Here is a 21,253-nt window from a genome sequence, read left to right as displayed (position 1 = left end):
ATATTACACACCTAGGGCAGTAAAATAAGGAAGGTCTCAGATCACATGTAATTGTCGTCCGAGGCGGAGCCGAGGTCGACAAACATGTGATCTGAGGCTTCCTTATTTACTGCCCGTGGTGTGTATACGATTTTTCTCCTCGACGGAGCCGAAACGCGACAACTTCATCCCGCGTAGCGGGATGAAAGTTGTCACTTTCGGCCCGGCGACGAGAAAAAATTATTTTTTTGGTGACAGATCGAGAGATCCGGACTTTAAGAAAATATTTTAATTTGAATTTTTTAATTGAACAATAATCATGACAAAAATCACTAACGCCTAATTAAACTTTTATTAAAGACAAATTACGAATAAGATCGATTTAAAAAAAAAAAGGTTCTAGATGAAATAAACGTCAACAAACCGACGTACGCGCATATGATACAGCTATATGTATGTACATACATGCAGCTTAAAAATTATGTACTTATAGTTCAACAATTTATTTAATTTGTTAAAGAAGTTGTAGCTGCAAGTTACAAGAAGATTTACAAATTAAAAAGAATGGTCCCTCTTGACCAGGTACGTATGTAGATGGAATAATATGGTACGTTCCTGCGGGTACGTCTTCCAGTTCCAAATATACAAATCCGGATCTGTAAACAGAAATAAAAGTAAATAGTAAATAAAAAATTATATAAAAAGAATGCGAAACAATCCAGATAAAATACAGACCTAAATGGTCCAGAATTTTTTGTTTTAAAAGCAGTTGCTGCATTTGCATCGTTTAGTACAACGGTGTTAATGTCAAAGCCAATTTGATACTGTTTAGGTCCTTTCAAAATAATTAATAAATAATTATTATTGCTAGCGCTTTCAAGCACTATTTGATATCGTGGATTATTCATATAAGTGGGATGATTGCCACATCCTCCTGCTGTGACGTTCTTCCATTGACCTGTGACCTATGATAAATCACGTTAATATATAAATTAATCTAAGAATAGGACAATCTAGAAATATAATTTAGAAAAAATCTGGAAAAGCGTTTATATAAATAGTATATACCTCTTTTTCATATTTATAAAGTTGAGGTATTTTCCGTAATATAAACGGACATGTTCCATATGCACGGAGCGTGTAATAGATAGTATTTGTTTTCTCATATTGAGATACGACCAAAGTATATTTTGCGTCACTCTGATCACCGAGTTTGATTTTACACAAGTAATGTGGGCTATTTATTCTCACACCGTCGATATACGGTGGTGGATCGTCTAAACAGGTTTTTATGATATATTTGTTGGTAACTGAAGACGAACATTGAATAAAAAAAATTAATTATAACACTTACGTGGATAGTATACTCTTTTTCCATCATTACGATAAATTAAAACTGTGATATATTCTTGATTTTGTCGGAAATCTGCTATGTCTGTAATATGCCTTGTAAGAAGTATCCAAATAGCACCAGAGCCTTTACTCTGTACTTCTAATGAGAATTGTGGATTGTCACCAATATTGTATGCATCTCTCACAGGTCCAATGCCAGCTTTCCACATTCTGTAATAAAATGGAATTACCTTGAACGTATCACTGCTATAGTATACGAGAAGAAAGAGCAATTACATAATACAGATGTAATAAGAGTTACATACTGATGTACACAATAAGTGTAATTAAATAATCCTGGATTCCAATTTAAATAAAATACGTCAAAGAACCGACATATACTGTCGTAATCAATCCAGAAAACACCGTTATCAAATACCGAAGCAGATTCTGGATCATAATTCAATGTTTCCTTCAAATCCTGAGTCCAATGTTTTGTATCAAGTTCAGAATAATTGCCTCTCCACCGCAAATGAGACCATGGATTTTTCAATTGCAGTAATCTCTCTCCCTGCATGTACATTAATACAATTTAAGTTAAATACTTCATATTCTCTCTAAATAAATAAAAAATTTTTATAATGTGTTTAAAAAAAGTAAAAACCTTGCTTATATTTATATTATTAGTATACGTTTAAAACAAATGTTAAATGGATAATTCTTTTGCTTTCCTTACATTAATCTTTCTCACATCAAGAACAGCATATGCGTGACTTGGTACAAGGCCAGTACGTTCTGCGTCCAAATCTGATAACTCTCCTGTGGCTACAGTGACTAGCACATCTCCCTTATGAAGTCGTAATAGTAATACATCAAATAAACTATCCTTATTAAAATCTACTTCATTTGGTCTTATTGCCGATCTCTCAGGTATCCAGCCAGTTAAGGCATGTAAATCTATATTCTGTAAAGACAAATTTGATTACATTTAAAAGAATGGAAAAGATTAAGGTAATAATAAATTATGTACGATTAGTAATTTAATATTACTAATCATACATAAAAAAGAAAACACAAACTTACACTGTTTGATCCAGGAAAATCGTAACCACCCATTACTTTCATATAAGCCTTCTCGAGTAAAGAAATCCATAGCTCCCCACGATTGCTAGAGTAGGAACAGAGTAATTGGTTGTACCGGCTTACAGGCAGAAGGTCATCTATTATTACTTTACGTGGAATGCCATTGATGTGTAGTTTCACCATGTATTTTCCTGATATTATATGTTCATCATTTCTAATATGTAATAAATATTTAAGTATACGCATGTTTTACGATGCGTATGATGAATTCTTATGTGAAGAGTGATTGTGCTCTTTAAATGTATATTTCGATAATTTCAATTTAATGAAAGCCATCAAGTGTGAATGTTTAAAATTGTATTTGTTAAAAAACCACGAACCAAAATACAAGCATCAGATAAAGTGCTCTTACAAAATGTAGCTTAATGTAAACCTTCTGAGTGTATTATATAGAGTGTATATAATTAGTAATACTTATGAGTATGCCAGTTAAATTAAACTAAACAATTACCAAATGGATTGTATATGGGTTCCTTGGATTTATTTTTAGGATAAATAATGGATGTTATGAGTCTCCGTCCAAACTTTTTCTCATATTGCGCACTCACAGCCAGGGAAGCAACAAACGAACAATCGGAAACTACCTAAAATACAAAAAAATTATTAGACATTACTCAAATGTGTTGAAGTTTGACAAGTAATAATTTGAGAATCGATGTTTTTAATATCTGTTACATTAATATGTCTTACTAACAGTCTGTTTTATGCTGAAGTAGTCAACATGATGGCCAATGACCATTTTGGGATCAGAAAATAATTCTTCTGGTCGGCGCCATCCAGCGAAATCGGGCTTTTGCTTTGGTGCTAGCTCTAATAATCCGTCTTTATCAGTAAATGGGATGGCATATTGAAATTTTTCAGCAAGATCGATACTCATAAATGGTACAAATTCGTTATCATTTATGTGAGAGCCGTAAAGCAGTACTCGTTTTTCTTCTTCAGTATAATTGGTGCTACCACCAGTTACTTTAAGATGCGCACTGTTTCCACGATGAAGTGAGGATCTGGTATCCCTTGCTGAAATTTATTCAATAAATATGTTACAGCGTTTTAACTTTTGCCTTTAAAAATATATTTACTACCTGGTCTAGTTGACGACGCATTTACTGGCTGTTCTGACTGTATTGGCTGGTCAGCATCTGGAAAACTGCTTTCCGGTACGGATGGTAGTTGAGCAAGACTTCTCATGACACTATTATCATCGGTAGGTTTTTTAATTCCCTTCAAAGTCTCTGCCCGTTCAACAGCGACTCTAACAAGATTTGTTAATTTCGCTTTTACTTCTGGGTCAGCCGTTTTCTGTAATATATCATATAGATTAAATAAAAAGAATTTTAAAGGTACGTAATAGCACGTTTTATTAGCAGAAGGAATTGTACACACTTACTGTGCTAAGGCCAAGTTCAGCAGCATCTGTATACAATTTTACTGCAATATCCTTCAAACCTGCTTCATCCGCATCTAACGCTTGATTCATGAGAAATTTACATCTCTGTAATTCGGATTGGTGTGAAGGTTCTGGATTATGACTCTGTTCCTCCTCGCGAACTAAAAGTTTCAGAAATGAGACTGTTAAAAGCATCACTTATTTTGTAACAAATTATGTTTATGGAAAATTTTGTAGTGCAAGCTTACCAAGACGTTGAATCGATGAAATCCTCTCACGATACTCCGCAAGCTTATCTTCGTACATACCATCCGATTGCAATATAGTAAGAAGTTTAATAGCGATATCATAATAATACAGGGCTTGCTCATATCGACCATTACTGTCAAATTGCACTGCTCTACGAGCAGCAAGTCGCGCGTCATCCAAGTTTTGAGTCATTTTGACGAACAACGAAAAGAGATGATTCAGAATCCAGGTTTGCTCGACGATGAATTGCTGTGTCCGAGATTCCACGCAATTTAAATCTTCTCTTTTTTTCTTCCGTTGTGAATTTCCGTTCCTATTGAAACAAAATACTACTTGAGCTCTATTTTTTACTAAAAATTTATATTCACTCGTGTATGATAAGAACTATTGAGAGTAAGGGCAAGATAAGGTAAGGTCAGCAAGGTGTGCATTATAACACGAATGTCAACACAGTCACATCAATTGGTATAATCGGAGCATGCGTCATACCTAAATATTTCTCCACATGCACGATATAAATGGAGCTTTTGTGTTTTTTGTTGACTTTACGAATCTGTAACTTCGAATTTTTGGAAATTTGATTTTTTCCCCGTCCTTTCGTCGATTTCGTGAATTTCTGATAACCGACAGCGGTTTTTCCGACTTTCGTCGCGGAATATCCATGGAAATTTGCCTTGACATCGACAGATTCGACAGTACATTTTTCAGTGTGCCGAGAAACGCTGAGAAGTTGACATATCTCGGTTACGAACGGAATTGGACTTATTTATTTATCAAAGCGAAGCGGGAAAATGCGTGAGAGGATGTGGGACGTTCTAATATGGTACACAGATACAATTGATTACTTTTTTTCAAACAAATGCAGCAACTGGGAATTGATGCACGTTGAATTTGTATGGATTGTAGGTTAATTGTTCAATCGAGAAACGATTGCACGTTCCATTGTGCCGGCTTGATTTTTTACGTGCAAGAAGTATATATAAATAGTGCACAAGAGTAAAAGCGTTTAAATTAATCCTTATAAGTCACAATGAAAATAATCATTGTCAGGCAAATTAGTGCCCAGATTCTGTCAGTTGTCTATTTTTCGCGATAAAGAAGAAACTTTGACGAAGACGCCAGTTTCCGTAACAAAACTAGTTTGTTTAATAACTGTATAATAAAACCATGTTAATTAATTATAGGGAATGGTAGAGAGAGAGAGCAGCACGAACAAGGAAAACAGGGTTAGACGGGACACATGACAAAAATAATAATGAATAAAGAAATGCCGTTGAGCGTGGAATGGATGCCACAAAACGCGTACATGCACAATTCTTTGGATCACTTGCTGCCGGGAGACAGAAATCAGGACTTCTTGATAATAAAGCAGGAAGCGGAATTTTTTCAAAGCACCCTGAGCTCGCAATCTGCGCAAAACAAAGCGCATCTGCAAGTCTTATCTAAAGAGAAGGGCAAGGAGATCAAGCAAGAGAACAGCTATTCGGATGTATTGGTGACAGTAAGTTTCAATTTTTTACTTTACTGTCTTTGTTAGCAAATAAATTAAAATAAAAGAATTAAAATTAATTATTATACTATTATTATACTATTATTATGTATATGTATAAGTTAACGTATTTGTATATGCTAAAAGTTTAATTAAAACTATTTCATACATTTGTTTTCAGGCCTGTCAAACGGACTCATTAAATCGGTCGCCCAAAAGATTGACCGACGTTTCAGAGAAATTATATAATAAAGGTCGCATTGACATAATAGAGATGACAATAGACCCGACATTTAATTATAAATATTTTTTCGTTTATGAAGATCATTCGTCCAAGTTTGTCGTACTAAAGGCTCTCCGCAGCGATACAGCCAAAGAAGTCGCGGTGAATCTGTTAGACGTATTGGGGATCATAGGGGCACCACGAGTGCTGCAGAGCGGCAATGGGCGTAAGTTTGCCGAACAAGTTGTACGTGAACTACGTTCGCTGTGGAATGATTTGTTCATATTGCACGGGGACGCATCTAAGGGTGAAGTTAGCTACGGGGATTTTAAGACCTCGCTCGAATCCTGGATGAGAAAAAATCCAACTAGGACCTGGTGCGAAGGGCTGAACTTCGTACAGATCGTTCATAACTCGACGTATCGCTGTCAGAACGGCAAGGTTCCATACGACGTATTGTTCAGGCAAAACGTACACGAGAATTTTCAAGGTATAGAAAAAGATGTGGAGGGTCTGAGGACGGAAGAGGAATGGCTCAAACATTTGTCGAATAAGAAGGACGGAGATGGGGCTGCAATGACGGGAGACACGCAGAATACATCAAACAGTATTAATGTAATAAATGCAATATAATGTACAATGTATATATCTCAGTATTATAAATTTAACATGATGATCGAAATTATTCTATTTCGAATGTTTCAGCAGTACGAAGAAAACGAAAATGTACGAGATACACGGAATCAAAACGCACTTTCGAAAGCCGACGATGTAAATATGTTCAGTTACGTGAACGTGAAGAATGAATCTCTGGCGAATAACGCGCGCGCGATGGATTCGATGTCTACGGATGAAACAGAAGACAAAGCGAAAAATGAATTGAAGGTCAACGAAGATACTCAATCCCTCAAATGCAAGTACTGTCAAAAGCAGTACATGAAGATAGGGCATTTGAAAAACCACATGAGAACTCACAAAGCGAAGCAAGTTCTCCATTGTAAGCTGTGCAATAAAACATTTAGCGTTCCGAGATTGTACGCGAAGCATATGAAGCAATCACACGGACAGGATAAATTAGCTGATGAGGAAAGAGAGATACCGGTTAGCAGAAATACGAGAAACAAGGCCAATGCGTTAACGGCTACACCTAACAAGGAAAGATCTGTGATTCGAACAACACACGAGACATCCGATCCCGGGAACAAAGATTGTGATTCGTCACTGGACACAAAAGAGTTTTCTGGCAAGGTCAGTAAGAGCTCAAACCAAACCGGCAGACGGAAGCTGCCTGCGGAGAGTCGCGTGTTGAAGGTACAATCTTTACAATGTACGTATTGCAAACAAAAGTTCAGCTTCCCGAGCGTGCTGGAGAGACACATGCGATCGCACACGAACGAACGGCCGTACGTGTGCGAGGTGTGTAACAAGAGCTTTAAACAATTAGGCCATCTTAGTCAGCACTCACTGACCCATCACGACTACCGTTCGTTCCAGTGCACGGTGTGCGACGTAAAGTTCGACTCGCTGGATTCGCTGAAGCAACACGCGTCCTCGCACAAAGGCGGGACAACGACGACGACGACGACGACGTCGTCCAAGATACGCGACGTTTATCGCCTGTTCGAGTGCGACTGCTGCAAAAAAGTGTTCACGACGAAGAGCGTGCTGGAGCGGCACATATTCACGCACACGCAGGAACGCCAGTACGACTGCAAGGTATGCGGCAAGCGGTTCAAGCAGGCCGGTCACGTCAAGTCGCATATGCTGGTGCACACGGGCGAGCGTCGCTTCCAGTGCACAGTCTGCTCGAAACGCTTCAGCTTGTCGAACTCGCTGAAGAAACACATGTACGTGCACAACGGCGAGAAGCCGTATCAGTGCGACGTGTGCGGCGCGCGTTTCCTCGAGAAGCGCAACCTCAACGGCCACTTGCTGACGCACACCAACGAGCGTCCGTACTGCTGCAAGATCTGCGGCAAACGTTACACCTTGGCGGACACTCTGCGCCGTCACGTTAGCGCCGCGCACGAGGACGGTCGTACGTATCAGTGCGAGATATGTGCCAAAATGTTCAAGCAATTGGCACATCTGTCGGTGCACAAGAAGGTGCACAACGACGAACGACCGTTCCAGTGTCACCTGTGCGAGAAGAACTTCAAGCACAAGAACGTGCTCAAGTCGCATCTGGCGATCCACGCGAACGTACGGCCGTTCGAGTGCGACGTGTGCAAGGCAACGTTCGTCAGGAAGACGAACCTACAGACGCATATTTCGTCCGCGCACATGAACGAGCGTCCGTATTCCTGCACCATCTGCGGCAAGCGCTTCAAGCAGATCAGTCATCTGAACGGCCACGTGGTCGTGCACAGCAATCTGATGCCCTACAAGTGCGACTACTGCGAGCGCCGGTGCAATCGGCTTGACAATCTGAAGAAGCATATGCGCCTCCATATGAAGAACAAGGAGTGAAAGAAATATGACTCTCTTGGCGAATTAATATCTTGTCCGAGACACCCGAACGCAATACTAGAGCTAACAAAAAAGTTACTAATGTCCATTTCTATTAACGCAGGTTAATTTTGATCTTGGTTTAACTTACCTATCATCTTTTCCTAGTTCTAAAAGTTAGAAAAAGATAGAAAGTAAGTTAAACCGAGATTAGAAGTTAATCTACATTGGTAGAAATGGGCATAACTGTAGCAATCAGCACGAATGATATGATCATGCCAGATTCTTTTAACGTAGAACTGAATGTGTATCTTTTGAATGAACTTTTTCCTGTTGAAAAAATTTCTCACATTTTAGATTTATAAAAAAAATCAGAGAAAATCTTGAAATTTTTATAGAAATTCTGATAATAACATCTGAAACATTTTTCCACCAGGGTTTGCAGATACTAATATCAAATATGAAATGAATATAATTGTGTTCTAGTTCTATGCAAGTTCCTGACAAAAACTTATACATAGTGAGATCTGAGATAATTGGACGATTGGAGTAACGAGGAGCATCGCTGCAGATAAATCACAGAATATTGTACATAGTATTTTCCCTTTTATTAGTTCGTTGCTTCCAATTTGATCCAGTTATTACGAAAGATATTTATATTGTAACTTATATTTTAATATCGCTTTAATTATATTTATATAATTATTATCGCAATTTTTTTATGCATCGTACAGTATACCTAAGTACTTTAGTAACATTTTTTATGTGTAGTGTATCGCGCGATATGCAAGTGTAAAACTGTAAAATAGTTTCTCTTTTTCTGTACGATTTACAGAATACTGACAGTTCGAGCGACATAAGCTTTTAAATTTTATACTTATGTAGATATAAAATATCTTTGATCAGAAATTAAAACATTGGCATACTACATACAAGTATGTGGTACATTGTATGTACATACAATATGTATGCTACATACAAGTGAATTTTTACGATATATAGACTGTTTTTTATATATTGCATGTACTTAAAAGCAGACAGACAAATGTGTATAACAGAATCATTAATTGTATAAGTCATCTTTTTCTAAATAAGTCATAAAACTTATCGTCCCATCATTGCGTTAAAGAGACATTTGTGGAAAAGAAAGACTTTTAAACAAATAGTATTTTACCACATAACATATATGAATACTCATTGCTCAATAAATTACTTGAAAATGTCGAAGCTTTGGTGTATTGTCACTTGATATTCTAAAAAAGTATATTTATATATAAAGAGAGATTATCTGCATATACTAAAAAAGAAATGCCAATGCGTTGCCACTACTGTAGATTCATATTAGCTATTCAATGAATTGCCAATATAAGATATTGCAATATATTACATTTTAATATTTATAATACTAATAATAATATATAATTATATTAATAATAACACTTTTTTGTGTATATACATTATACAACTCTGAAGTGCAATTTGAGTGCATCCTGACAATCGTAATATACAGATATCTAGACATGATGTGATTGATCGGAGGAAATTTTCAAGCGGCAAGCTAACAACGACCCCTAAAATTTGTACACGTATGCAGATTTCACGGTCAATTGTATGGCATTTGCGCGTTCAACGTTTAACGTTGGTGGGAGGAGGAGAGGTTCAGAGGTTGGGTACGAAAGGAGGTTAGAATTCGGAAACGTTTCTCTCACGAGGCCGATTCCATTGTGCTGGCGGCGTCGATATGGGGTACAAAAAGAGGTTAGGATTCGGGACGTTTCTCACCGTGCTGATCGTCCTGGCGGCGATCTATTACCGCAACATCGACGACGTCCTGCAGAAACGACTGCTGGCTCTGTTGCACGGCCTCGAGAGGCTCGAGAGCAAGTACGTCATCACCAGGAGGCCGAAAGTCGCCATAGGTTATGGCGTGTGCACCGACGTCTTCATCGACGCGAGACACTTGCTGAGATACTCGGATGAGATCGGCCGACCTGAACACTTCGACGAGATCAACACCGAACTCGAACTGCTCAAGAGCTTCGCCTATTATTTTCGCCATGGAGCCGCGGCCGAGTAAGATTTGTCCGAATTCTGTCATTGTTTTGACATGGGACGTTCCACATGTAGCAGAAAGCACTTTGCTTAACGATTAAATATAGTAATTTTATTAGGATATGTGTTAATTATTTTAGGTATACTAATTATACCTATGTAAGTCAATTATATTTGATAAACTCTGATTGATTGACAATTGCATGAGATGTATTACAAAAAGATGTTTAGTATTAGAGGATCTGGACCATGTCATTTGATTGACAAAATTATTCTGCTAAAGAGAATGGTTCGAACATCTCATTGAGTAAATATGTTAAAACTGCAGTTAGCTTTTTTTCGGACAAGTAGGACGTTTCTATTTACTTAAAAACACTTTACATGATCATCGAAGTTCATTATGTTACTTCTAAATCATCCTTATGTCATATATCATAATCACACACAATTCTAATTCTTATATTTATCACATAGAGTAACGGAAATTTTTCTCTGCAGACGCTACATGGCAAACAGAACTTTATTCGACGAATTGGTGTCGAAAGCACGCTCGTTTCCCTCGTCTTACTCGACAATCGGAGGAAATGCAGCAGTTATGGCGATGCGATTCGCGCAGGAGGGATGCGACGTGACTCTCGCGGCTAAAATGACCAGATCCTTACACCAGATGTTTCCGCAGGTGATAAATATAGTAGGCGGCGAGGTGAAACGCGATGATATTCACCTCATCATGGAATACAAGCACGGTGAAGTGTGGGGCCCTTATTCCAGCGCGAGAGCAAACAGGTACTGATGATAATGAAGTAACGTATAAAAGTAATAACAAGGTAAATGCATGGATCAAGTAAATAATGCAAACTGATGGGGAACTGCATACTTTCGCACTTTTTTCCAGGTACATCGTTCACAACGACGTGAATAATCCAATGATTAGCTCATTCAATGCCTTCGACAAAGTCCTGGGGACTTATGATCCCGATTTGTTAGTAGTCGGCGGTCTCCAGATGATGGACAATTATCCATTTCAAGAAGGTCGGTTTTTGTCACCCAAACATATCCATTATATATGTTAAATGAAATATCTTCACATGTAATTTTACAGATAAACGCAAGAATCTGCTGATGAACGTAAAGAAACAGATGGTGGGACGTTCGAGCTCTACCAGAATTCATTTCGAGATGGCCTCGTTTGCCGAGGATAAATTGCTCTTCGAGCTGTGCGACCTGGTGGTTCCCTTTGCCGATAGTTTGGGAATGAATGAACAGGAGATAGCGAATCTGTACAATACCATGTATTATGGTAATATCTCATTAGTGGCCAACTCGACTCCGCGTGTCGCAACGGTGTTAGATCAAATGAGAACGTTGTTCAAACTCGTACGTCTGAGAGGCAAGTCGATCGCAAATTCTAGAGAGCTCACGAGAATTCACGTGCACACGCTGGCGTACCAGGCCATATTCACCGTCAAGGATTCCGTTTGGAAGAATACTATGGCCGCTGTGGCTAAAGCATCGCTGACTGCACATAGACACGTATGTGCATCGAGTAATGTAAGTCGTTCAGATGTATGAATAACTTATAAGAGCGATTCATAAATATTTTACCGTTTCCAATATTTGATAAATTATAATGATCAAATCCGCAACTTTGTTTCGAATGGGACATTAGAAATTATTAAGATAAACATATATAGCACTTATTTACATAAGATGCTTCGTGTACGTGCAATAGGTCGTACGCGTTCGATGATATTAAAATTATTTTGTCTCATGCAGGTCGATGTGAAGAAAGCGACGCTGATCATGGACGACAGTTTTTCGACGTCTATCGTTGACGGTACTCGAATAGCATTGAACATCGACAAGCCGGTATCTTGTTGGGACGAGATACTGAAGGTGGAGCAGGAAGATATTTCTATTCATGTGTGCGTCGCTCCCGTGTTGGTTTGCACGCAAGCTAGTCAGACTGCAGGCGGCGGGGACAACATTTCCAGCGCAGGCCTAGTACTTCAAATCTAAATGGATTCATCGATACGACGGGATCGTTTTACTACACCGCCGTGTTCGCATTACGAATTAATAGCTCTCATTCATCTGCATACACGTAGACGACGAACAGAAAACCTAAAGTAGGCCTTTAATCACGTTTGTAGCACGTGAGAATCTACATTGGTTTTTACATTCCATTTGAATTCAAGAAAGATAGAGACTGGGCACATAGGACTAATTACGAATTGCTAAACTATATAAAGCACGATTTAATCCTTTTATGCACTCGGGTGCGTTTTATCGAATTGTGACGCTTTGCCTAATATACGATTATCGATAATGATTTGGTACTATTGTCAATGTTCGCGAACATTGCATTGTTATTCTCGCATTTATAGACTAATTTTAATCGAAAGTTCATTCCGATATTATATTACGTAAGCTAATCGATGCTGTGGTAGAATTAAGCGTTTTTACAAGAACACTATTAACGAAATCGAAAATCGTGAGATTTCCTGAGTACTGAAAACTTGAGTAGAAATGAATATTCAACAATTAAATAGTGCCATGTGATCAATATTTCAATAGCGATAGTTTCAACACAATTTCGCAGCAATAGATTCGTAATCATCATATATATTAACTTTGAAAAGCAGAGGCAATGTGATATTATCTTTAGGAATCGATCATAAGACTAAACTTAAAAGAAACAGAGACAGAGTGGTCCTTTAAAAAAAGAAAAAGAATTATTTAATCTCGGGAAATGTCGCAATGTTAAATGTTTTCAATATTACGATTTTACATTCCACTGTTCAAGTCTGTTATCCTTATATAAAAAGTCGACGTGAACATTTCTTTTACATTTGAGTGTATTGTACATATACAGCGTAAGCTTGAAAGTTACGGACATTTGCAATATCAAAGATATACATTATACAATATCAATGTTGATACACAATATGAAAGTTGCATTTTTTTTATTGATATTACACACATCTCGTTTTACTTTTTGACTTAGGTATCGATAACATAACATTCCATAATGTCATTCAGATTTATCGATTTTCAACAAATGCTTTTTATAACTCTTATTAAGAAATAGACAAGTTCCAAACTTATCCTACGTCAATCGTTGCTGTCGCTGATATTCAGATGTGATATTGATTGTGCAATAATATATCATGAATTCCAAAAAAATAAAATTAACGAAGATATCTTACCAAACGAAGACAGTTACTGTGTTAACGAGAGATAACAAACATTACAATCTAGCGGACAATTTGTAAATTCTACTGTATATCGTTAAGTAATCTTTACAGACCATACGCATCGCTGCTGTCAGACTTATGCGCGATTCGTGATTCATGGCGCTGGCTTTATATTCACAGTATTTCAGGATTATCTATAATAATTGCTTCTTTCTTTTTCTTTCTTTTTTTTCCATCACATTCAACTTTAAAACACGTGAGAAATAGGTAGAGGTGAAATACTTTTCAGATGTCATCGAAATGAAGGACAAATGGATCAGTAACAGATTAATCTTTCCTATCGTGGCATAAGAATTTTTTCTGCATGTGAATCACTAACAGGAGCGCCATACATCGATATAAACCTACAGATATATCGCGAGAATGATTTACAAGATCGTATCCCCCTCGTCGATGCCCAACATGCGAAGATCATCGGGTCCAGGTTGTGTGTCCGCTTCTGCCTCTTGCATAATCTCGGGTGGTGGTTGATCCATGTATTCAGGACCGTATCCTACGCAGCCCAACATACTGTACATCGAGGAATACATGATGTTCGACTCCTGTTGGTTCTGTTGTTGCTGCTGCTTGGTCTCCGCGGACTCCTCCTTTGGAAAGATTATGTTGAGAGCCTCTTGTAGATCATCCGGCAATGGAATGCTCGGGTCTGCCGAACGCTTCTCCGATGGTTCCGGTATATCTGCCACCTCGGAATGCGGTGGCACCACAGCGCCCGAGTCTACTGCTGTCGGTATCGGCGGCGGCGGATTCTGATTTTGCACGAAACTCGGATTCGCTATCGGTGGTGGCTGCGTCATGAAGGGAGCAGGCGGCACAGCTTGACGAGGCGGGAATCTCGGTGGTGCCTGAACGAATGGTGGCGGTGGATTCGATATGAACGGCGGAGGTGGTCGATTTGGCGTAAAGTGCGGCGTTGGTACCGGTGGCGGTCTATTCTGCGCTGCGGCTTGCTGTTGCGGGCCCGGGGTGAAACTGGGCGGTGGTCTACTCAACGGTGGCGGTGGATGCGGGGGTAACGGTAGTTTCGACACGGTCGAAGTTTGCTGCTGCTGCTGCTGCTGTTTTTGTTGCTGTTCCACTATCAGCTGCTCCTCTATGACCGTTTCTTCGGACTGATCGTCTATCTCCATGTCAACCACCTGCGGGGTCGGCTTGCTCTCATTCAGCACGGGCGGTGGCGGTGCCACTAGAATCTTCATAGGCTGATTGCTAGTTTTATTTGCCAGTAGAGTTGTGCTGCTGCTGTTATTCAAGTTCAGCGGGGTAGCTAATTTGGTAATGTGCGCAACACCAGGTGGATTGATGATTTCATTAGGTACCTTCGGCGTATCCTCAAACTTGCTTTGCTGGTAGGGCAACGGAGCTACCTCCTTCTCCGGTAACTTCGGCTCTTCGGCCTTCTTCTTAAACAGAGGTAATCTGCCAATGAACGGTAACTTGCCCTTGGCCGCCACTTGCGGCGCGGATTTCTTGCCCGGGGCGGCACCTTTCTTTGACTTCGAATCGCTCGACTTCTTGTCGAATTTGGACTCGTCGTTCGATGAATTGTCATCTCCCCGCCTGTCTTTGCTGTATTTATCGTAGCTTCTCTTGGGGCTGCTGTCGCGCCAGTTTCTATCACGCCTTGGAGAATCGTTGCTGTCCCTGTCTCTATCCCTCTTTCGACGATCGTCATAGTAATCACGATCCCTATCCCTATCCCTGTCTCTGTCCCTATCCCGATCTCTATCGCGCCGGCTTCTTCTCTCGTATCTGCTATACTTGCGATCGCGATCATCCTTGTAACGATCTCTGTCGCGGTCCCTGTCCTCCTCTTTCTCCACCGATTTATTTTCGGGCGGCTTCACCGTCATGTTCACTTGCTGCTTAGTCCAGAATCCCATGTGCGGCTTCGGCATCTCTTCCGGTTTTGGCAACTCGATCGGTTTATTCGTCGTGATCGGCTGTGACTGCTTCTCCTCTTCCTTCTTTATCCAGAAAGGCTTAGGTGGCTCCTTTGGGCCCCAAGCCTCCAAATCTTCTGATTTCTTCGAATAGATGTCTTGACGTAAGTCCTCTTCCTCGTCCTCCATCTTATCTTGATTCACCTTGCGACTTTTCATCTCTTCCTCCTGTTTGGCTTTCAATTTGTCCCTGATCGAATTTAAGAGTTGTCTGTCGTCCGCTTCTGCCGGATGTTGCTCGGGCAGCGGTGATTGATTTATCTGTGGCGGTGCTTTCGACCAGTTATGCCCTTTCAATTTTATACGCTGATAATCTATCTCCTCATTCAGAATCGCCTGCGTGGACGCTTTCATCTTATTTCGCATTGCCACGCGTATACTCTTGGTGGTATCCTGATCGGATTCTGTATCGGAATTGTCTGATTCACTCGACGAATCGCTAGCGCTGCTTCTATTTCTGCGTTTCTTGGATTTCTTCGATTTTTTCTTATTCTTCTTCGATTTCTTCGATTTTATCGGAGGATCATCATCCTTCTGTTTTTGCAATTCCAACTGTATCTGCTTGTGTTTATCCTCGGAAAAAGCCTTCTCTCTATCGGCCATCCAGTCAGTTTCCCAATGCGGATTTTGCTCCACGAAGCGCTGTAACAATACATTATTCAGTTTAATTATTTGCATCAAACATATGGTATTTATGTAAAAAAAAAGGAATTGTAAAAAATCACCTTTTTTTACTAGATTTATTTTAAATAATTGCTTTAAATAACTATTTTTTAATAACTTTAAATAACTTTTATTATTAGTAAAAATTACTTCAAAAATAACTTCTAATTGTAATACTGTTTTCAATTTTATTTTACAAGTAAGATAAATCTTTTGCTCTAATCCAATCATTGTTATTAAGTATTATCTATGACAAAAATCACTTACGGAAAAATTCTCGGAATGACGTTTAGACTTCAGATGCAGACTAGCACAATGAAGATCCCCTATCCAGGAGTCGCAAAGTTTACAATACCAGGCGGTTGCTGCGCTGAAGAACTGTAGCCCTATAATCAAACAATCCTGCAGTTAGCATTATTTAAGCTTCGAAGCGGATAAGCATTATAAGTTCATAAAGAATGACCTTATATTCTGCCACGACACATTCATGTCACTGAAAACAAAAATAATATATTAAAAGATGTTCGATATAAATGGCCGATTATATTAAATTCCCTTGTGTATTCCCACGATGATCTGTAGAAAAACAGAAAGGGAAGAAAGGAAAGAAAAAATCAGTTTTATTTCTTAGATATGTTATCAATACACGATACAAATAATAATGCATATATAAATATATGTATATATATAGATAAATTAAAAATACATTATATTTTTTTATGAATATATTGCAACTGCTTATTTTTAATTTAATCCCAAGATTTAAAGGCTTTTTCATTGAATATATGACTTTTAACGTGACAATTATATATCAAGTTTATATGAACTGGCACTTGCAGTATATTTTACAAACAGTTAATACAAATGTGTTTTTTTAAATAAATTAATAATATTGAAAAGATAATACACATTTTCAATATAAATCATAGTCGTAACTTTCTTCGCGTAACTTCACCAAAACTTACACATATGTGTATATATATTTCATTTATAAGCAACAACACAAAAATGGTTTATATATATTATCTTATATCATTACTTTCCAAGTAATGCACTCCACGGTGATAAGATCTTAATAGATCTAGTCCAGAAGATAGCTAATCACCCTAAATTGTGTAAAAGCGTTGTAGGAAATAAAATTAGACACGTGATCACGATAAAGTGATATTGCCAGAAAGTCGGCTCGGAAAGTGCGCTTCTTGAATCCAGATAAAATCCAATGCATCGCTGTGGTGTTTGCGACATTGCTAGAAAATTTGTAACTGTCAAGATCGTCTTGACTTACGCGATATTCGTCATATTCATTATATTTCGATGTATTATATGATACAAATTAGAATTATTGACTTTATAACATTTTAAACGATATCGTTTGACAGTATCAACGCGTTCGAACGTTCCGACTTATTTGGGATAGACAAATTTTCAAGCAACTCGTGATTGTTGATCTCTTCAATACATACCGAACACCACAGTTATCTGTGCACAAGCTACGGAATTATATTCTATTAGTAATTGCCCACTGTAATTGACCTTACCTTTAATAGGTGTTCTTTTCGTCGGTAGTCCGTGATAATAGGGTACTTCTTTTTCTGTCCCTTCGCCATTTCGCTCATGCCATGGCATATCAACAATCTTGCGTTCCTATCATATAAAACAGAATATTAAGTAAAAATGAATTTTATATCAGGCGCAAGAAACTCGGTACTCTTTTTTTTTTCTTTAATAAGTATTGATATATGGTACATCAAAAATGACATTATGTACCAAAGTACCTGCTTGTCGTGATTGTTACTGTGTAATATATCATCCAGTTACAAATATAGTTTGAACTACAAATACATATATAGCTTAATTATAAATCAATTTTTTTTATCATACAAAACAATATATATGTGTATATTTTTTCGTCTACCTGTTCTCTATAGCAACTAACAATTTGTATTATTTGCACAAGAATCTCTAGATTATCTATTTTCTCTAACATTTCGATTACTTCAGCATCTCCATCTGTCTTATGACGCGCGCGCGCGCGCGCACGATTGTACTGTTCGAAAATATTACTTACTAAACAAGCCTCTTTGTGTTCATTGCTATGTAGATGATTTAAATATTCCTTTGCTGTTTTAGGAAAGATATCGCAGACTTTACACCAATGCATTTCAGGGTCGTAGTGAACGAAATTGTACATTGGCTTGTCCTCCGATGATCTTCTCTCCCTAGTATCTCTTTCCGGTTTGGATTCCTTCTCTGAATCGGACGCCGACGATCTGTCGGGCGAAGGAGACTTCCCTTTCGGAAAATCTTCCTTTGGACTTCTCGAACGCTTACTCAATTCTAGCTTAAACTTGCTCTTCAGATCGTCCACGGTAACTTTGTCACCAATAATACCGGTGAGCATATCGATGACATTGTGAATAGACTTCATTTTATTTTGTATTTCAATCTGCAAACGCATTGAATTTAGATAAATATTAATCACGAAGGAACTTACCGATAAAAGCACATTGTGTTAATTACCTGCAATTTCTGATTTTCCTTTAAAATTCGGTTATTTTCGCGGCCACCCTCCTTGCCTATCTCGTCACATTGCTGACGCAGAATTTCCAGTTCGCGTTGCAACGTAGCGGATTTCTTAACATATTCCTCCCGTTGTTTGGCCAATGTCGCTTTCTGCTGTTTCACCTCAGCTGCAATTGCTGTAAAGTTGAAGAGTTTGATAAAAATCGTGTAAGATATTTGACTCTTATTAAATATGCAAAAATTATTAAATTGTTTAAATAAACAACGTCAATTTAAATCTATTGTAAATAAAAAGAAAATAGCTTGCCTTCTTTTTTGACATCCTCAGGCCTGGTTAAGGATGTTACTAAGCCAGAAGAACCGCTGTCAATCGGCCTCGACGATTCTTGTTGCGGTGTCAAAGAAGGAGGCGGCGGTGCTTGCTGGTTGTTATATGACACTTGACTTCCTTGCCAGTTGGGTGGTGGGTAATCCTAACAGAATCAATACATCCAATCGATCTCAAGTCATTCAATGGCACTCTTATCGACCCTTACCTTTATCGGACGATACTCAAATGAGGACTTTGGCTAATACATGGAAGTCTTGACGATGTAACGATGTAGTCAATATTATGGGTTTCCAATATCAGTGCCAGTAAAATACATAACGCGAATATATTTATACTTACTGAGAGATTCACAATATATTGCGATACAGAGAAGTATAATTGTAACGCTCCAAGAGAGCGGAAACGAATATACGCCACCGAATATAAATCATAATCGGTAACGTAGCAGTACAACTATTTCTGAAATGCTTTGCAAAAGTGCGCAATAGTTTTTTAAGGGACCACGAGTACGTGCTCCAGTATTAGAATGTGTATCGTTTTCCAACATTCACATTGTTTTGACACCAGAATCAATTAATCTTTCTTTTTAACAGTAAGTAAAGCTAAGAATATATAGATCCCTGTTTTCTAAGTGCAACTTACACTTCGATAGCCGGCAGGTTGTTGATAACTGTAGTCGTAACCTGGACCTGGACCGTAGTTGTAACCGTAATTGTTGTATCCCGGATTGTACGCAGAAATAGGCGGTGGTGGCTGACTCGTGTTCGGTGGAGGTGCCTACGTAGATGAAACACAAAACGATATGCAAAATATACAATAGAGTCAATCGATATAATTAACAGAACGCAATTTTCTATCTTATTCATAAAACTACTACCAAGTTTACAAAGCTGTTTATACCTGATATTGATTATGTACCGCTGGAACATAACCGGTAGAATTGTTCGGATTGGGTACAGAACTTGGAGCTTGAGGCGGAGGAGGAGCTTGTTGCTTCCAATCCTGCGATCTGCCGGGGTCCTTCCGTCTTCTATCTCTGGAACTCGAACGAGATCTTCTGTCTCTGGAGCGAGACCTGCGATATCGGTTCCGTCTCGGTGACGGGGATCGATCATACTTTCTTCTTCTCCTGGCGTGCGAGGAATCGTCCGAATCGGCGCTGGGGCTTCTAGGGCCCTTGCGCCTGGATTCAGATTCCATTGCTTGCTTCAGGTCTCCTGTAACAACAGTAATATATTTACATTCGTTCTACGTCAACAAGAATCGAAGAGTTCGTTAGGAGATAATTTCATTGTTTGCAGGACCAGCTTTACAATGGGTCTGTTTTCTGTTACTGAACTGGCTGCACTAGTTCAGAGTTTATCTTTTTTACTCCACATTGGAAAGTGTCATACTTGAGACAAATCAAAAACTCGCGTGTTTGAATCTTTGACGCCCCTATGACGCCCCGCTCGCTCGTCTCCGGGGTCCGCGTTAAAGATCGACAAGATCAACGAGTTTCATCTTTCTATTATCTCCTTGCTCCGATATCAAGAGACACTACCGTGTCTCGCGCCGAGTACACGCGAAGCGAGACCGCACCGTGACTCCTTTTACTCGCGACGCGACGAGTCGCGAGTACTCGTGATGTTGAGATTTATCACGACGGGAACGAGAAAAATCGCGGAACGAGATAAGCCGTGTGACCCAAGAACCGTTCTCACGCGTAATCTCGTTCGAAATAAAGGAAAACGCGAGTCTGATTCTCGACGGCCACCGGTTTAGATCGACGGCTTAGCTTCGCCTCGCGACGAGCGTCAAACAACACGCGTAGGTTTCGGGCGTCGTACTGCAGCCATTGCTATCCTCTCGTCGAGAGGACGGGGTGTCGGCATCGGGTTGGAAAAAAATATCACCGACCACGCGGCTCACCTCGGCTCGAAGAGGTCCCTCGCTCGTTCGTTGAGATTGTACGGACGGGGCGCGCGTTCGATCGAGATTCTCAACACGTAAACGATCGCTGAAAACGAACGCCGATGGCACACCGCATGCCGCAACCTCGCTGCCGGAGATCACGAAGATCGAAGCGGATCGAGGGAACCCAGAAAGGGCCCTAATTCTTTGTAACTCGGCAGCTGAACTGTACGCACTTTTCACCTTTTCTCTTTTTCTCTTCCACGTCTAATTGTGCGCCATTGTGCGCCATTTCACTTTAAGTGCAGAAAGTGTAGAACAGTGCAGCTACGGAGACCGTG

General features: G+C 39.2%; 4 protein-coding genes across 7 annotated transcripts; 2 read left to right on the top strand and 2 right to left on the bottom strand.

The window, feature by feature from the left end:
• Positions 1 to 463: 463 nt before the first annotated feature.
• LOC112463005 (calpain-7-like) lies at positions 464 to 10,114 on the bottom strand. Of its 3 annotated transcripts, none has more exons than XM_025029127.1 (13): positions 10,033 to 10,114; positions 4,090 to 4,403; positions 3,842 to 4,002; positions 3,537 to 3,753; positions 3,149 to 3,471; positions 2,906 to 3,038; positions 2,395 to 2,585; positions 2,048 to 2,275; positions 1,638 to 1,882; positions 1,334 to 1,542; positions 1,048 to 1,256; positions 715 to 944; positions 494 to 635 (listed from the first exon to the last, which is right to left on the bottom strand). In XM_025029127.1, the coding sequence occupies exons 2-13, from the start codon at positions 4,280 to 4,282 to the stop codon at positions 494 to 496; spliced, it is 2,481 nt and encodes an 826-aa protein (XP_024884895.1). In that variant the 5' UTR covers positions 4,283 to 4,403; positions 10,033 to 10,114. The 3 variants fall into 3 exon arrangements, with proteins under 3 accessions (XP_024884896.1, XP_024884895.1, XP_024884894.1); XM_025029126.1 differs by lacking the exon at positions 10,033 to 10,114 and adding an exon at positions 4,580 to 4,771; XM_025029128.1 differs by lacking the exon at positions 10,033 to 10,114 and having other exon boundaries at positions 464 to 635; positions 4,090 to 4,282.
• LOC112463004 (zinc finger protein 799-like) lies at positions 4,786 to 9,643 on the top strand. 2 transcript variants are annotated; one of them, XM_025029125.1, is made up of 4 exons: positions 4,786 to 4,913; positions 5,275 to 5,591; positions 5,761 to 6,417; positions 6,511 to 9,643. In XM_025029125.1, exons 2-4 carry the CDS (start codon positions 5,331 to 5,333, stop codon positions 8,269 to 8,271), a joined length of 2,679 nt encoding a protein of 892 aa, XP_024884893.1. In that variant the 5' UTR covers positions 4,786 to 4,913; positions 5,275 to 5,330; the 3' UTR covers positions 8,272 to 9,643. The 2 variants fall into 2 exon arrangements, with proteins under 2 accessions (XP_024884893.1, XP_024884892.1); XM_025029124.1 differs by having other exon boundaries at positions 6,508 to 9,643.
• Positions 9,905 to 13,251, top strand: LOC112463006 (ADP-dependent glucokinase). Its single transcript, XM_025029129.1, has 5 exons — positions 9,905 to 10,323; positions 10,801 to 11,088; positions 11,198 to 11,334; positions 11,405 to 11,853; positions 12,079 to 13,251. Exons 1-5 carry the CDS (start codon positions 9,992 to 9,994, stop codon positions 12,319 to 12,321), a joined length of 1,449 nt encoding a protein of 482 aa, XP_024884897.1. The 5' UTR covers positions 9,905 to 9,991; the 3' UTR covers positions 12,322 to 13,251.
• LOC112463002 (zinc finger matrin-type protein CG9776-like) lies at positions 13,252 to 21,198 on the bottom strand. Its single transcript, XM_025029118.1, has 9 exons — positions 20,931 to 21,198; positions 19,920 to 20,236; positions 19,662 to 19,796; positions 18,996 to 19,161; positions 18,686 to 18,864; positions 18,234 to 18,611; positions 17,704 to 17,809; positions 16,433 to 16,551; positions 13,252 to 16,144 (listed from the first exon to the last, which is right to left on the bottom strand). The coding sequence occupies exons 2-9, from the start codon at positions 20,217 to 20,219 to the stop codon at positions 13,928 to 13,930; spliced, it is 3,600 nt and encodes a 1,199-aa protein (XP_024884886.1). The 5' UTR covers positions 20,220 to 20,236; positions 20,931 to 21,198; the 3' UTR covers positions 13,252 to 13,927.
• Positions 21,199 to 21,253: the final 55 nt, after the last annotated feature.

This window comes from Temnothorax curvispinosus, unplaced genomic scaffold, assembly GCF_003070985.1.
Source record: "Temnothorax curvispinosus isolate PA1 unplaced genomic scaffold, ASM307098v1 QBEX01012990.1, whole genome shotgun sequence".
Classification (NCBI taxonomy): Eukaryota; Metazoa; Arthropoda; class Insecta; order Hymenoptera; family Formicidae; genus Temnothorax; species Temnothorax curvispinosus.
Note: the sequence above shows the minus strand (reverse complement) of the source record. Positions and strands in the feature narration are given on the sequence as shown.

Bases quoted from the DNA above. Each gene is read 5' to 3' on its own strand.
- LOC112463005 (XM_025029127.1), bottom strand. From the start codon at position 4,282: ATGACTCAAAACTTGGATGACGCGCGACTTGCTGCTCGTAGAGCAGTG. The intron at 2,586-2,905 runs GTAATTGTTTAG...ATATAATATCAG, and splicing joins ACCCATATACAATCCATTTG to GAAAATACATGGTGAAACTA. The intron at 945-1,047 runs GTATATACTATT...GATTTATCATAG, and splicing joins TTTATAAATATGAAAAAGAG to GTCACAGGTCAATGGAAGAA.
- LOC112463004 (XM_025029124.1), top strand. From the start codon at position 5,331: ATGACAAAAATAATAATGAATAAAGAAATGCCGTTGAGCGTGGAATGG. The intron at 5,592-5,760 runs GTAAGTTTCAAT...ATTTGTTTTCAG, and splicing joins ATTCGGATGTATTGGTGACA to GCCTGTCAAACGGACTCATT. The intron at 6,418-6,507 runs GTAATAAATGCA...CGAATGTTTCAG, and splicing joins ATACATCAAACAGTATTAAT to CAGTACGAAGAAAACGAAAA.
- LOC112463006 (XM_025029129.1), top strand. From the start codon at position 9,992: ATGGGGTACAAAAAGAGGTTAGGATTCGGGACGTTTCTCACCGTGCTG. The intron at 10,324-10,800 runs GTAAGATTTGTC...TTTTCTCTGCAG, and splicing joins CGCCATGGAGCCGCGGCCGA to ACGCTACATGGCAAACAGAA. The intron at 11,854-12,078 runs GTAAGTCGTTCA...TGTCTCATGCAG, and splicing joins ACGTATGTGCATCGAGTAAT to GTCGATGTGAAGAAAGCGAC.
- LOC112463002 (XM_025029118.1), bottom strand. From the start codon at position 20,219: ATGGAATCTGAATCCAGGCGCAAGGGCCCTAGAAGCCCCAGCGCCGAT. The intron at 19,162-19,661 runs GTAAGTTGCACT...TGATTCTGTTAG, and splicing joins AACCTGCCGGCTATCGAAGT to GATTACCCACCACCCAACTG. The intron at 18,612-18,685 runs GTAATTAACACA...ATGCGTTTGCAG, and splicing joins AGGAAAATCAGAAATTGCAG to ATTGAAATACAAAATAAAAT.